Source organism: Nansenia antarctica, assembly GCF_963989245.1.
Source record: "Nansenia antarctica genome assembly, chromosome: 16".
NCBI lineage: Eukaryota > Metazoa > Chordata > Actinopteri > Argentiniformes > Microstomatidae > Nansenia > Nansenia antarctica.
The window spans coordinates 1131204-1143137 of record NC_137686.1 but is presented as its reverse complement, the minus strand read 5'-3'; the positions used below and the strand labels follow the sequence as shown (position 1 = coordinate 1143137).

Sequence of the window (11934 nt, the reverse complement as noted above, 5' to 3'; positions counted from 1 at the left end):
AGGCTCTCTCTCTGCCTGTCTCTAGCTAGCTGTCAACCTGCTTACATGGAGTAGCTACATAGCCTGAACCCCCTGGGCTGCTCACATCGTGTTAGCTAGCTGACTAGGTGGACATGTCTACAGCCTTCCAGCTGCCTGTGTTAGTCATGAGACTGGAAGCTGCCTGGTCAGTTTGGTTAACAGACCAGTCACCACAGGGGGAAAGAGCTTTATGTGTGTGTCTCTATGTCTGCCTCTCTTGACTTTTATTTCAGGGAGTACGAGGGAGAATGTGAGGCACAATGGCCAACTTTGAAGCCTACCAGGAGTACCAGCGGATCGAGGACTTTGAGGAGGACTCACCCCCCGGGGAGGAGGACCTGCTGGTCCATGTGCCAGAGAGCCTGAGAGGTACTGCTGCTGGCAGGAAGGATGGGACACGGGCCTAATGATGACAGAGGATTATCTGGCCTGATTATATGGTTATTGGCTCAACGGTTCCTAGCTTATAGTACAATAATAACACAAATCCTACAACAGTAGCTTGTCAATAACTTTTGACAAAATCCTAAGTGATAAACCTATATAATTATAGTTTTTGTGAGTCATGTGTTTACCTAAACCATGTTTCCCCTGATTTGCAGACTCATGGCACCACATAAAGAATCTGGACAACTTCTTCACAAGAATATCCTTTTAGGAGCTTTAAGTCAATGTTTTAGCTAGCATTCATCTCTACGATAATAGCTATTTGGAATCATTCAGTTGGAAACGATCATTTCTTGTTGTGTAGCATTTCAAATTGCAGCTTTATAATGCAGATGTATGAACTGTTGTTGTGATGATGTCATTAGGAAGGAGCTGTTCAGCCACATTGTAATGTCATTTTGACATTACAATATTGTCATATATAAATGCAACCCGTAATGCATAGTGACTCTAAATGAGACACTTTCCTCAGTAGAACGAGTCTAAATGATGTGGATATCTGCCTACACCACCTCAAGTTGTTTTGTGTCTTTTAGGGGATCTCGTTCACAAAACTAGAGTCACTAATCATCGAAGACTAATTTACAAAGTGTGCGGAAAAATCTTGTGACTTAAGAGAGTAGCTTTGACCCTTTTATTACTTTATTACCTTAACTTGAATTTCCACATTTATCATTTCCATCAGAAGAATGGCTTTGCCTGTATGATGCTTTCTGAGTTCTTTGAGCTTGTGTAAGTATAGCCTACACACACACACACACACACACACACACACACACACACACACACACACACACACACACACACACACACACACACACACACACACACATCCATTTCTCTGTCCACCTCATGTGAATCAGTAAAACAGCTTGCTGTATTGGTGTTAGGTGCATTTGTATAAATGAGTTATAATAATAATTGAATTAATTTCTGCTTAATTCATGAGATGAACATGACCTGTTTCATGTGGATTGTGGCACCAATCAGTTACGTCGGCAAATCAGGCCTAAGTTCAGCCATCAGACCCAAACAGGAGCAGTGCTGCAATTTCATAAATGCATCTGGTGTTTGTCTGTGGTGGTGTGACAGGTTTATTCACATGGGGCCCTAGAGCCATTAGCCAAAATCAAAACAAAGTTAAGCCTGTCAACACACGCTAACAACAGAAACCAAATAACTAAGCCTATTTTTATTGATTGTACCAGAGCTTGTTATCCTTGTACTATCATGTGATATGTCTATGTGTATGGTGAATGTTAGTGCACCTACAGTAGCTTCTCCAGACCATGAACAACAACAGTACAAGGTCCTATGGTGTGGTGTCTCTGTCATCTTCTATGATACAGCCATTGGGAGTTCAAAACTACTGCTACTGTTAATCACAGCTATCATTGACCTCCTCGTTGCAGTCAGTTCCTGTTTGTAGTCACGTTCACCACCTTCCTCTTCAACTGTGTGGAGTATGACATCCTGTTTGCCAACCGGGCGGTCAACCACACAGGGCCAGGACAGAACCCCCTGGACAGGAACAAGGTTACCCTACCAGACGCCATCCTCCCCAGCCAGCAGTGCACTGAGAGGTCAGTCAATAATTAAGCAATATCACACGAGAGGGAGTGCTGTTATACTGAATATCAGCACGGCTGTGATTCGGTCGTAGGTACGAGGCCGCAGGCCGAGTACCAAAGACAATCACAGCTGTGCTGATATTCAATATAACAGCACGACCTCGAGTGTGATATTGCTTTTATACAACAGTTCTACAGCGCAATTTATTAGTTAACAGTAATAAGTGACAACAGATTATGATTTGTTTGTTTATTTAATCATTTATTTTGTCTCCGTCAACAAAAAATTGTTCCGCAACTGGACTGTTGCCTAGTAACCTGAACACAAACATCTGCAGGCTAGCTACTTTGTATTAACGGTCATTTCGGAGTGATACATATAGTTAAAAGTCCCAGTGCTGTTATACTGTATATCAGCACTCATGGAATGCCTCTTGTCCAATCAAATTACTTGGTCGGAACTAACTGTTGTATAATGGCCATTTTGATTCTCCGCTTCACGTCCCTTCCAAAACTTTGGACTGGTATCGAATCCAATGTATTTAAACTAGAATAGGACCACAGCCCATGAGTTACGCTATTTTGGTTCAAAGACGGTTGTGACAGAGATTGTCATCCTTTATTGCCCGTCCAGGGTTATCATTGTAACATGGTCCTGCTGGCGAGTTGTGCTGCAGCTAACCAGGCATAAAAATGTATGCAGTGTCGAAAATATCAGTCTGTAATGGAACAGCATCATAGCGACTTTATGGCAGAAATCAAATGTGTTATGCAATTCTAGTAATCTAAGGCACTTTGCTGCATAGGTATATCGTGGGTGGTTTTCTGATATGACAGACGATGCCATATTGTAAACCCTTCTTTTACATTGAGTGTTGTATCTTCAAATGACAAGGCACAATGTTACCAGGGACAAGTCAGAGCCTGCAGAACTTCAAGCCTGAAGAGTGGATTTAATTTGCCATGCCTAATTCAATGTTGACTAGTCATTCAAAGGCTAATGTTTGCTCATTGGATTGTGTCAAATTTGGTTTCACGGTAAAACATGCTCACATTCATAGAGACACAATGTGGAGCTGTGGCCTACTTTCACATTGCCAGTGGGTGGGAATTTACTGATGAATTAATGAAACATGTTTGTGCTTTAGTGATGAGTTCATTTGGATCTGTCTCATGTTTTGAGTGGCCAAATTTTGATCATTCTTTTCACTTATTCCAATCGAAAGTTGACATTGATTGAACTTATTTTGACATCCGTCTGCAGTTGTGTTCAAAGTGGCTCGGCAGGGCTGTTTTGGTGAAATCTGACCCACAGTTATGTTAGTCATGCCTAGGCCGTTGTGTTGAAGGGCTTAGTGTTGAGGTGGCCTACCGAGCAGGCTTTTGTTGCCATAACATCTCTCTCCCACATTTGAATAGTATTACGGCGTTCTTCATGGTTTGTTGCAATAGATTTACAACCAGAGGTTGGAAGTTCATGTCATATTGACATTCAGTTTAAAAGTCACACTGAGGAGTCTAATGTTTCTAGATTATAACAGTTAACACAACGTGTAAACACTAGGTTGCAACATCCCTGTAAGTGGATGGCTTTCTTGGAGCCGGCTATTTGTGTACTGTGTCCGGAGTAGCTCGAGGAAACAGGGCTAGTGTAATGGATAGCCCCTGCATGGTCAGATGGGCCAACCCAGTAGCAAGAGGTAGGCAGCCTTTGCAAAAAAGCATTTGCCTGTATTGCGAACCCCCTCTCCCCGCACTATCAAATCTCTATCCAAGATGTGCTTACTTGTATTCAGCAATATCATCAATCTGCACACAATCCTGGGTTTCAGTTGATCTCACCCCCCCCCCTCCGCCCACCCCATCCCTAAAACCTCCATGACCTCCATGAATGTGTGTTTATATCGAAGGTAATGACGCACCAGTGCTAGGAATTGTAAATGCAGGGACATGCTGTCCCCGGGTTAGAAGTGGTGGACAAACTACACAGCACTCCGTTTCAACACCATTTCAACACAGGTCAACACTCATTCAACACTGTTTTGGATAGACTAAGCTTAGTCTATTCTTTTCAGAATTGTGTCAATGGAAACTGGTCAGATTTCAATCTGGTCAGGGCAAATCCTTCCATGTGAGATGTACTAATGAACTGAATATCAGTGAATGTTGGGAACTGTCTGACGGCTACATGTACCAGGCTAGATCTTCACCTGTGTGTGACTTGGTGTTCCGTGTTTTGAAATGGGAAAGGCTACTCACCAGCCCAGACAGGGAGGGTGCATTGAACTGACCTACCCCACTAACAGTAAACAGGGGTTCAGTGTGTGTGTGTGTGTGTGTGTGTGTGTGTGTGTGTGTGTGTGTGTGTGTGTGTGTGTGTGTGTGTGTGTGTGTGTGTGTGTGTGTGTGTGTGTGTGTGTGTGTGTGTGTGTGTGTGTGTGTGTGTGTGTGTGTGTGTGTGTGTGTGTGTGTGTGTGTGTGTGTGTGTGTGTGTGTGTGTGTGTGTGTGTGTGTGTGTGTGTGTGTGTGTGTGTGTGTGTGTGTGTGTGTGTGGTGGGGAGTGGAAGTCCCAGAGTCAATGGGTTTGTTCAGGATATATGATTGGACTCAAGGGAAACATAGGAAATGGACGATTCTACCTTGGTTTAGCACACATTTGATTACAGATTCACTTATAGCCTCGAACTCCTATTACACGAAACACAACTCATTAAATGTCCAATGAGCTCCTAGGGCCCTATTATGCACTTCATAAGTCTTAAGCAATAAGACGAGGCGGTAGATCTAAACTTAAGACGTGGAGGCGTGGTCAAGGCCACTTTGCTATTATGCGTGCGGTAGTGGGCGCCTAAGACCCGGCGCTAAGCCCAGAAATTAGTCATGGGTGTGTTTTGGGCGTCTTCTCAATCAACCCAATCAGCGTGCCAGGTGCCATTCCCTTTAAGAACCGGCTGCGTTAAGTCATAAGCGCTATGCTATTATGCAGTTCATAGGCGCTAGACTTCATGCACGTTTTGAAACACGAGCGCGCCTCCGCGGTTTGCGCATGCGCGCTGACCCACTTCTTAAGAAGTCGGTCGGCGTGCATGCGCAAACCGCGGAGGCGCGCTCGTGTTTCAAAACGTGCATAAAGTCTAGCGCCTAAGAACTTTTCAAACCACTTCTTAGCGCTAGGCGCAAAGTCAGATCGCATAATAGCAGGGGCGCCTAGCGCACTTCATTAACATATGAACACTCCCACAATGAGTAATATATGCACGGGAGTCTTACGTCTTATGTGTGGGCGCCTAGCGACACCTGCATAATAGCAGTAGCGCGTATGAAGCGCATAATAAGGGTGGCGGTAGGTCTTAACCTGGCGGTGCGTCTTAATTAAGACTTAAGACGGCAAGTTAAGAAGTGCATAATAGGGCCCCTAGTCTCAGACAGAACAGATATCAAAATCACCTTTCATTAAAATGACGTTCTTCCTCTTTTTTTGTCATCCCTGCTGCTGCTCCTCCTCAGGATCCAGGAGAACAGCTGGATCATATTCCTGCTCATTATGGCAGCCATCTTCTGGATCTACCGGCTGATTAAGGTGTTCTGTAACATCCTGAGCTACTGGGAGATCAGGCAGTTCTACATCAAAGCCCTGAAGATCAGAATGGTGAGGCTCCTTCAGTGATACTGTTCAAATGAAACGCATTAGATGCTGAAAGTTTTATTTATTTATTTATTTCTAGAAGAGGGGTGATAATGAGACAATTATTGACTAAATAAATGAGGTGACTCATTATTTGGAAAGCTCCTACAGAGAGTTACAGATGGTGTAGTCGAATGATCTATTAACGACCAAAACAACGTTTGGCGATGAAATATTTATTAGGGATCTCATTCCCTGAGCGCTAACAATTAAACATAGTCACGTAGAACCATTAGTAAGCTTTAATGTTACATCCTGCACCTTTCTAAGGGATTATCCAAATAAAGGCAGCAAGACTATCGAATTAGATAGCATTATTAGTGTAAAGTGATGCCTCTGTGCTCCGCCAACTGATTGAAAGCACAGTTAGCAAGAGTGAGTCATACATTTCTATGGAGGTCATGTTTTACGAGGCAAAGAAAAGTACTTTCATACCAAGAATATGAATGAGTGGGTGTCCCTCAAATTAGGACAATGTCTGGGCAGACACTATTTCATGCAAACCTCTTGCAATACAGCCATGAGCAGAGTGAATACAGCCATGAGCAGAGTGAATACAGCCATGAGCAGAGTGAATACAGCCATGATCAGAGTGAATACTGCCATGAGCAGAGTGAATACAGCCATGAGCAGAGTGAATACAGTCATGATCAGAGTGATTACAGCCATGAGCAGAGTGAATACAGTCATGAGCAGAGTGAATACAGTCATGATCAGAGTGAATACAGCCATGAGCAGAGTGAATACAGCCATGAGCAGAGTGAATACAGCCATGAGCAGAGTGAATACAGTCATGAGCAGAGTGAATACAGTCATGATCAGAGTGAATACAGTCATGAGCAGAGTGAATACAGTCATGATCAGAGTGAATACAGTCATGATCAGAGTGAATACAGTCATGAGCAGAGTGAATACAGTCATGATCAGAGTGAATACAGTCATGATCAGAGTGAATACAGTCATGAGCAGAGTGAATACAGTCATGATCAGAGTGAATACAGCCATGAGCAGAGTGAATACAGTCATGTGCAGAGTGAATACAGTCATGATCAGAGTGAATACAGTCATGAGCAGAGTGAATACAGTCATGATCAGAGTGAATACAGTCATGATCAGAGTGAATACAGCCATGAGCAGAGTGAATACAGCCATGAGCAGAGTGAATACAGCCATGAGCAGAGTGAATACAGTCATGATCAGAGTGAATACAGTCATGAGCAGAGTGAATACAGTCATGATCAGAGTGAATACAGTCATGAGCAGAGTGAATACAGTCATGAGCAGAGTGAATTAGGGCTGCAACTAACGATTATTTTGGTAGTCGACTAATCTGTCGATTATTTTCCGATTAGTCGTGTGGCAGTGGCCGCGGGCTCCAGTGCATGTTGTACTTCACCTTCTCAAGTCTGCACACCTGTGAATGTCACCCTGTTGTCCAGTCTCTCTGGCTTAACATACGTTCCCATTGCAAATTCAAATAATGACTCATGAAATCAGAATTTGGACCTTCCAAAACATTTAATACATACAATAATCAATCTCTGTTTCAATGAAACAAAATAAATAATAAATAAATTAAATAATACAAATGAAAGTGCAAATATAAACTTGGTAATGTGCAAATGTTTTAAAATAAAATAACAACTCAAAGTTTTTGCCTTGCCAGCAACCGAGCAGTATGTTGATCCATCAGGTTCTGGATTCACTACACTTGTCTTTATGAATGAGTTAACATTATTTATTTAAAATGATTGAGATCAAAACAATGTACATTGAATGAACAATACCGTTTAAATGTGTTTACGTTGCACTCATCTGATACACTGCAATACTAATGTATGAACACGTGAGGGCGCTATCATCACGGCCATATAGCAGAAACACTAGGCACGGCGCCATCTGGTGGTCAATTGTCGTCAGCACAACATCAGCTGCAGTTCCTGTAGTGCATTGCAATTACAAATGAACAGCGCGGCTCTGTATTATCGGCTCGTGTGTTTTTAATACGATGCGTCGACACTAAAATTCCACGTCGACGAGTTTTTATGATCGACGTCGTCGATTATGTCGACTAATCGTTGCAGCCCTAGAGTGAATACAGTCATGATCAGAGTGAATACAGCCATGAGCAGAGTGAATACAGTCATGAGCAGAGTGAATACAGCCATGAGCAGAGTGAATACAGTCATGAGCAGAGTGAATACAGCCATGAGCAGAGTGAATACAGCCATGAGCAGAGTGAATACAGTCATGAGCAGAGTGAATACAGTCATGAGCAGAGTGAATACAGCCATGAGCAGAGTGAATACAGTCATGATCAGAGTGAATACAGCCATGATCAGAGTGAATACAGTCATGAGCAGAGTGAATACAGCCATGAACAGAGTGAATACAGCCATGAGCAGAGTGAATACAGCCATGAGCAGAGTGAATACAGCCATGAGCAGAGTGAATACAGTCATGATCAGAGTGAATACAGCCATGATCAGAGTGAATACAGTCATGATCAGAGCAGGGTTTCCGTTAGAAAAATTTGCCGTCGGACATCGTGTCCGGGAAGAATTCGATTTACCGGACAAACGTGATATATTCCGGTCATCATATTAAAATATAAGATTTTTTTTTTTTTTCAAAATCATATTTTTTTTTCTTCAAATCTAATATAGCTGTTTGTCGCGGTGATTACTGTTGTGTAGCGGCCTATATATGCCATTTAATGTCTATTTCTCATCCGATACGATTAGATGCGAGCTATATAATAATATAACATGATTTGACGCATGCGCGCTATGCCATGCGTCAAATCCAGCGCTGAACGGGTCCAGCGCTGAACGGGCGCCTCACTGGGAACTGAACAGACAGCATCGATCAATGAACAGACTCCACATTACGTTAACTGAAGTTTGTTAAATTGTTTGGGATTAATGTGAGTTTTCTATTTTCTCTTTCCAGTTTTACTCTTTTTTTTTTAAATCAATAAAACAACGTCATTTCTATAACCAGGTCTTGCTGGTTGGGAAGGCATTTCGTTTAGCTCGGGAGTATGACAATGGGGAGAACATAACTGTTTATTGAGAAACAATTGATAGGCAGTCTGGGATACGTATATAAAGAAATACCACAATGTCTAGATGTATAACATTTTATTGAACAGTAACAGTGCAAGCATGTAGGCTTCTGACGTGACATTTGGTGTATGTGCTTGGCTGAGGAGCCAATGGTGCGAAGCTACCATCTGTGGGATTATGACTGAACGCCTCTAAATCAGAATCCCCCCTAAACGGAACGATACCGTAGCGCCGCGGACCTTCGGTTGGCCCAGGATAGCCGGTCCTTCGGGGCCGGTGAGTAGAGCCGTTCGTGACGGGGTTGGGGTGCGGCCGGATGAGTGTCGCCCCTCTCCTGATGCGCACCGCATGTTTGTGGAGGACCTGGTGCTAAATCACTCGTAGACGACCTGATTCTGGGTCAGGGTTTCGTACGTAGCAGAGCAGCTCACTCGCTGCGATCTATTGAAAGTCAGCCCTCGATCCAAGCTTTTGAGTTTTGCCATCTTTCCATTAATTTAATCGCTCGCTATGGTGCACTTTGAGCTGCAACGTTTGCGTATTACTATGGTGGACGGGTTGGCAGGGTTGCCAGATAGGCATGGGTTACCGCCGAATGGGCTACTGTGTTTAAGCGGTAATAGACTGGTTAAGCTGTAATCCCATCTGGCATCAATCCCATGTGGCACCTGTGCGCTGTTTCGCATAGGCCGGCCTACACATTAGGATTCATCATCATGCCGGTGTCAAATCATATCATAATAAAAGAAATACATAGCCTATATATTCGTCTTTTTTAAAATAGAAGGAATCAGAATGTGAACTTTAGCGAATTGTATTCAAAGGGAATTATTTTCACCGGACAATATGTCCGACGACTTTTCAATTTGTCGGACTTCAACAACTTTTACCGGACAAAGTCCGGGAATTACCGGTTAACGGAAACCCTGGATCAGAGTGAATACAGCCATGATCAGAGTGAATACAGCCATGAGCAGAGTGAATACAGCCATGATCAGAGTGAATACAGCCATGATCAGAGTGAATACAGCCATGAGCAGAGTGAATACAGCCATGAGCAGAGTGAATACAGCCATGAGCAGAGTGAATACAGCCATGATCAGAGTGAATACAGTCATGAGCAGAGTGAATACAGTCATGATCAGAGTGAATACAGCCATGATCAGAGTGAATACAGTCATGAGCAGAGTGAATACAGCCATGAGCAGAGTGAATACAGTCATGAGCAGAGTGAATACAGCCATGATCAGAGTGAATACAGCCATGAGCAGAGTGAATACAGCCATGAGCAGAGTGAATACAGTCATGAGCAGAGTGAATACAGCCATGATCAGAGTGAATACAGTCATGAGCAGAGTGAATACAGCCATGAGCAGAGTGAATACAGCCATGAGCAGAGTGAATACAGTCATGAGCAGAGTGAATACAGTCATGAGCAGAGTGAATACAGCCATGAGCAGAGTGAATACAGTCATGATCAGAGTGAATACAGTCATGATCAGAGTGAATACAGCCATGAGCAGAGTGAATACAGCCATGAGCAGAGTGAATACAGTCATGAGCAGAGTGAATACAGTCAAGATCAGAGTGAATACAGTCATGAGCAGAGTGAATACAGCCATGAGCAGAGTGAATACAGCCATGAACAGAGTGAATACAGCCATGAGCAGAGTGAATACAGTCATGAGCAGAGTGAATACAGTCATGAGCAGAGTGAATACAGTCATGAGCAGAGTGAATACAGCCATGAGCAGAGTGAATACAGCCATGAGCAGAGTGAATACAGCCATGAACAGAGTGAATACAGCCATGAGCAGAGTGAATACAGCCATGAGCAGAGTGAATACAGTCATGAGCAGAGTGAATACAGCCATGAGCAGAGTGAATACAGCCATGAGCAGAGTGAATACAGTCATGATCAGAGTGAATACAGCCATGAGCAGAGTGAATACAGCCATGAGCAGAGTGAATACAGCCATGAGCAGAGTGAATACAGTCATGATCAGAGTGAATACAGCCATGAGCAGAGTGAATACAGCCATGATCAGAGTGAATACAGTCATGATCAGCGGTGGAAAGAAGGTTAGCAGGACCAAGCCTATCTCTACAGGTCACATAAGATAAGGAGCTTAACTCCCAGAATCTTTCTCTTCTTTATTGGTTATTTCCTGCATTATTTCACGTGTGTTTATTCTCTTATTGTAAAATCCAATAAAGGTTTTGAGAAAAAAGTCGGGAACCACTTATTTAATTTAAACAATGCAATTTGTCCAATAAATAACCTGTCAATTTTTTCCCCGATCTTCTAGGACGAGTTGTGCAACTTCACGTGGCAAGAGGTGCAGGACCGTCTGATCAGCCTGCAGAGGGAGCAGCAGATGTGCATCCACAAGAAGGAGCTGACGGAGCTGGACATCTACCACCGCATCCTGCGCTTCAAGAACTACATGGTGGCCATGGTCAACAAGTCCCTGCTGCCCGTGCACCTGCAGCTCCCCCTGCTGGGCGACCTGGTCTTCCTCACTCAGGGCCTCAAGTACAACTTCGAGCTCATCCTCTTCTGGGGGCCCGGCTCGCTCTTCCAGAACAAGTGGAACCTGCACCCCAAGTACAAGCGGGCGGGGAACCGTCTGGAGCTGGCGCAGCAGCTGAGCCGGGTGATCCTCCTCATGGGCCTGGCCAACCTGCTGCTCTGCCCCTTCATCCTGGTGTGGCAGGTGCTGTACGCCTTCTTCAGCTACACGGAGATCATCCGGCGCGAGCCGGGCAGCCTGGGCGCGCGGCGCTGGTCCCTCTACGGCCGCCTCTACCTGCGCCACTTCAACGAGCTGGACCACGAGCTGCACGGCCGCCTGGGCCGCGGCTACAAGCCCACCTCCAAGTACATGAACTCCTTCAGCTCGCCGCTGCTGGCCGTGCTGGCCAAGAATGTGGCCTTCTTCTCGGGCTCGGTGCTGGCGGTGCTCATCGCGCTGACCGTGTACGACGAGGACGTGCTGACCGTGCAGCACATCCTGACCGGCATCACCGTGCTGGGCGTGGTCATCACCATCACCAGGTGAGGGACCGGGGGACGGGGACGGGGACGCGACAATTTGATGTAGTCAATCACCGTAAGTCGTTTTAGGTGCATATCTGAAAA

At 44.4% G+C, this 11934-nt stretch overlaps 1 protein-coding gene across 1 annotated transcript in view; it reads left to right on the top strand.

The window, feature by feature from the left end:
• Nucleotides 1–281: 281 nt before the first annotated feature.
• atg9b (autophagy related 9B) overlaps nucleotides 282–11934 on the top strand; it is a gene marked incomplete at its 5' end in the record, with an annotated part of 38779 nt that continues 27126 nt past the window's right edge. Inside the window, 6 exons of the mRNA XM_080546421.1 lie at nucleotides 282–390; nucleotides 624–667; nucleotides 1136–1200; nucleotides 1881–2051; nucleotides 5547–5688; nucleotides 11102–11850. Coding sequence (XP_080402547.1) covers nucleotides 282–390; nucleotides 624–667; nucleotides 1136–1200; nucleotides 1881–2051; nucleotides 5547–5688; nucleotides 11102–11850 — 1280 coding nt within the window. The remainder of the gene's footprint in view (nucleotides 391–623; nucleotides 668–1135; nucleotides 1201–1880; nucleotides 2052–5546; nucleotides 5689–11101; nucleotides 11851–11934) is intronic.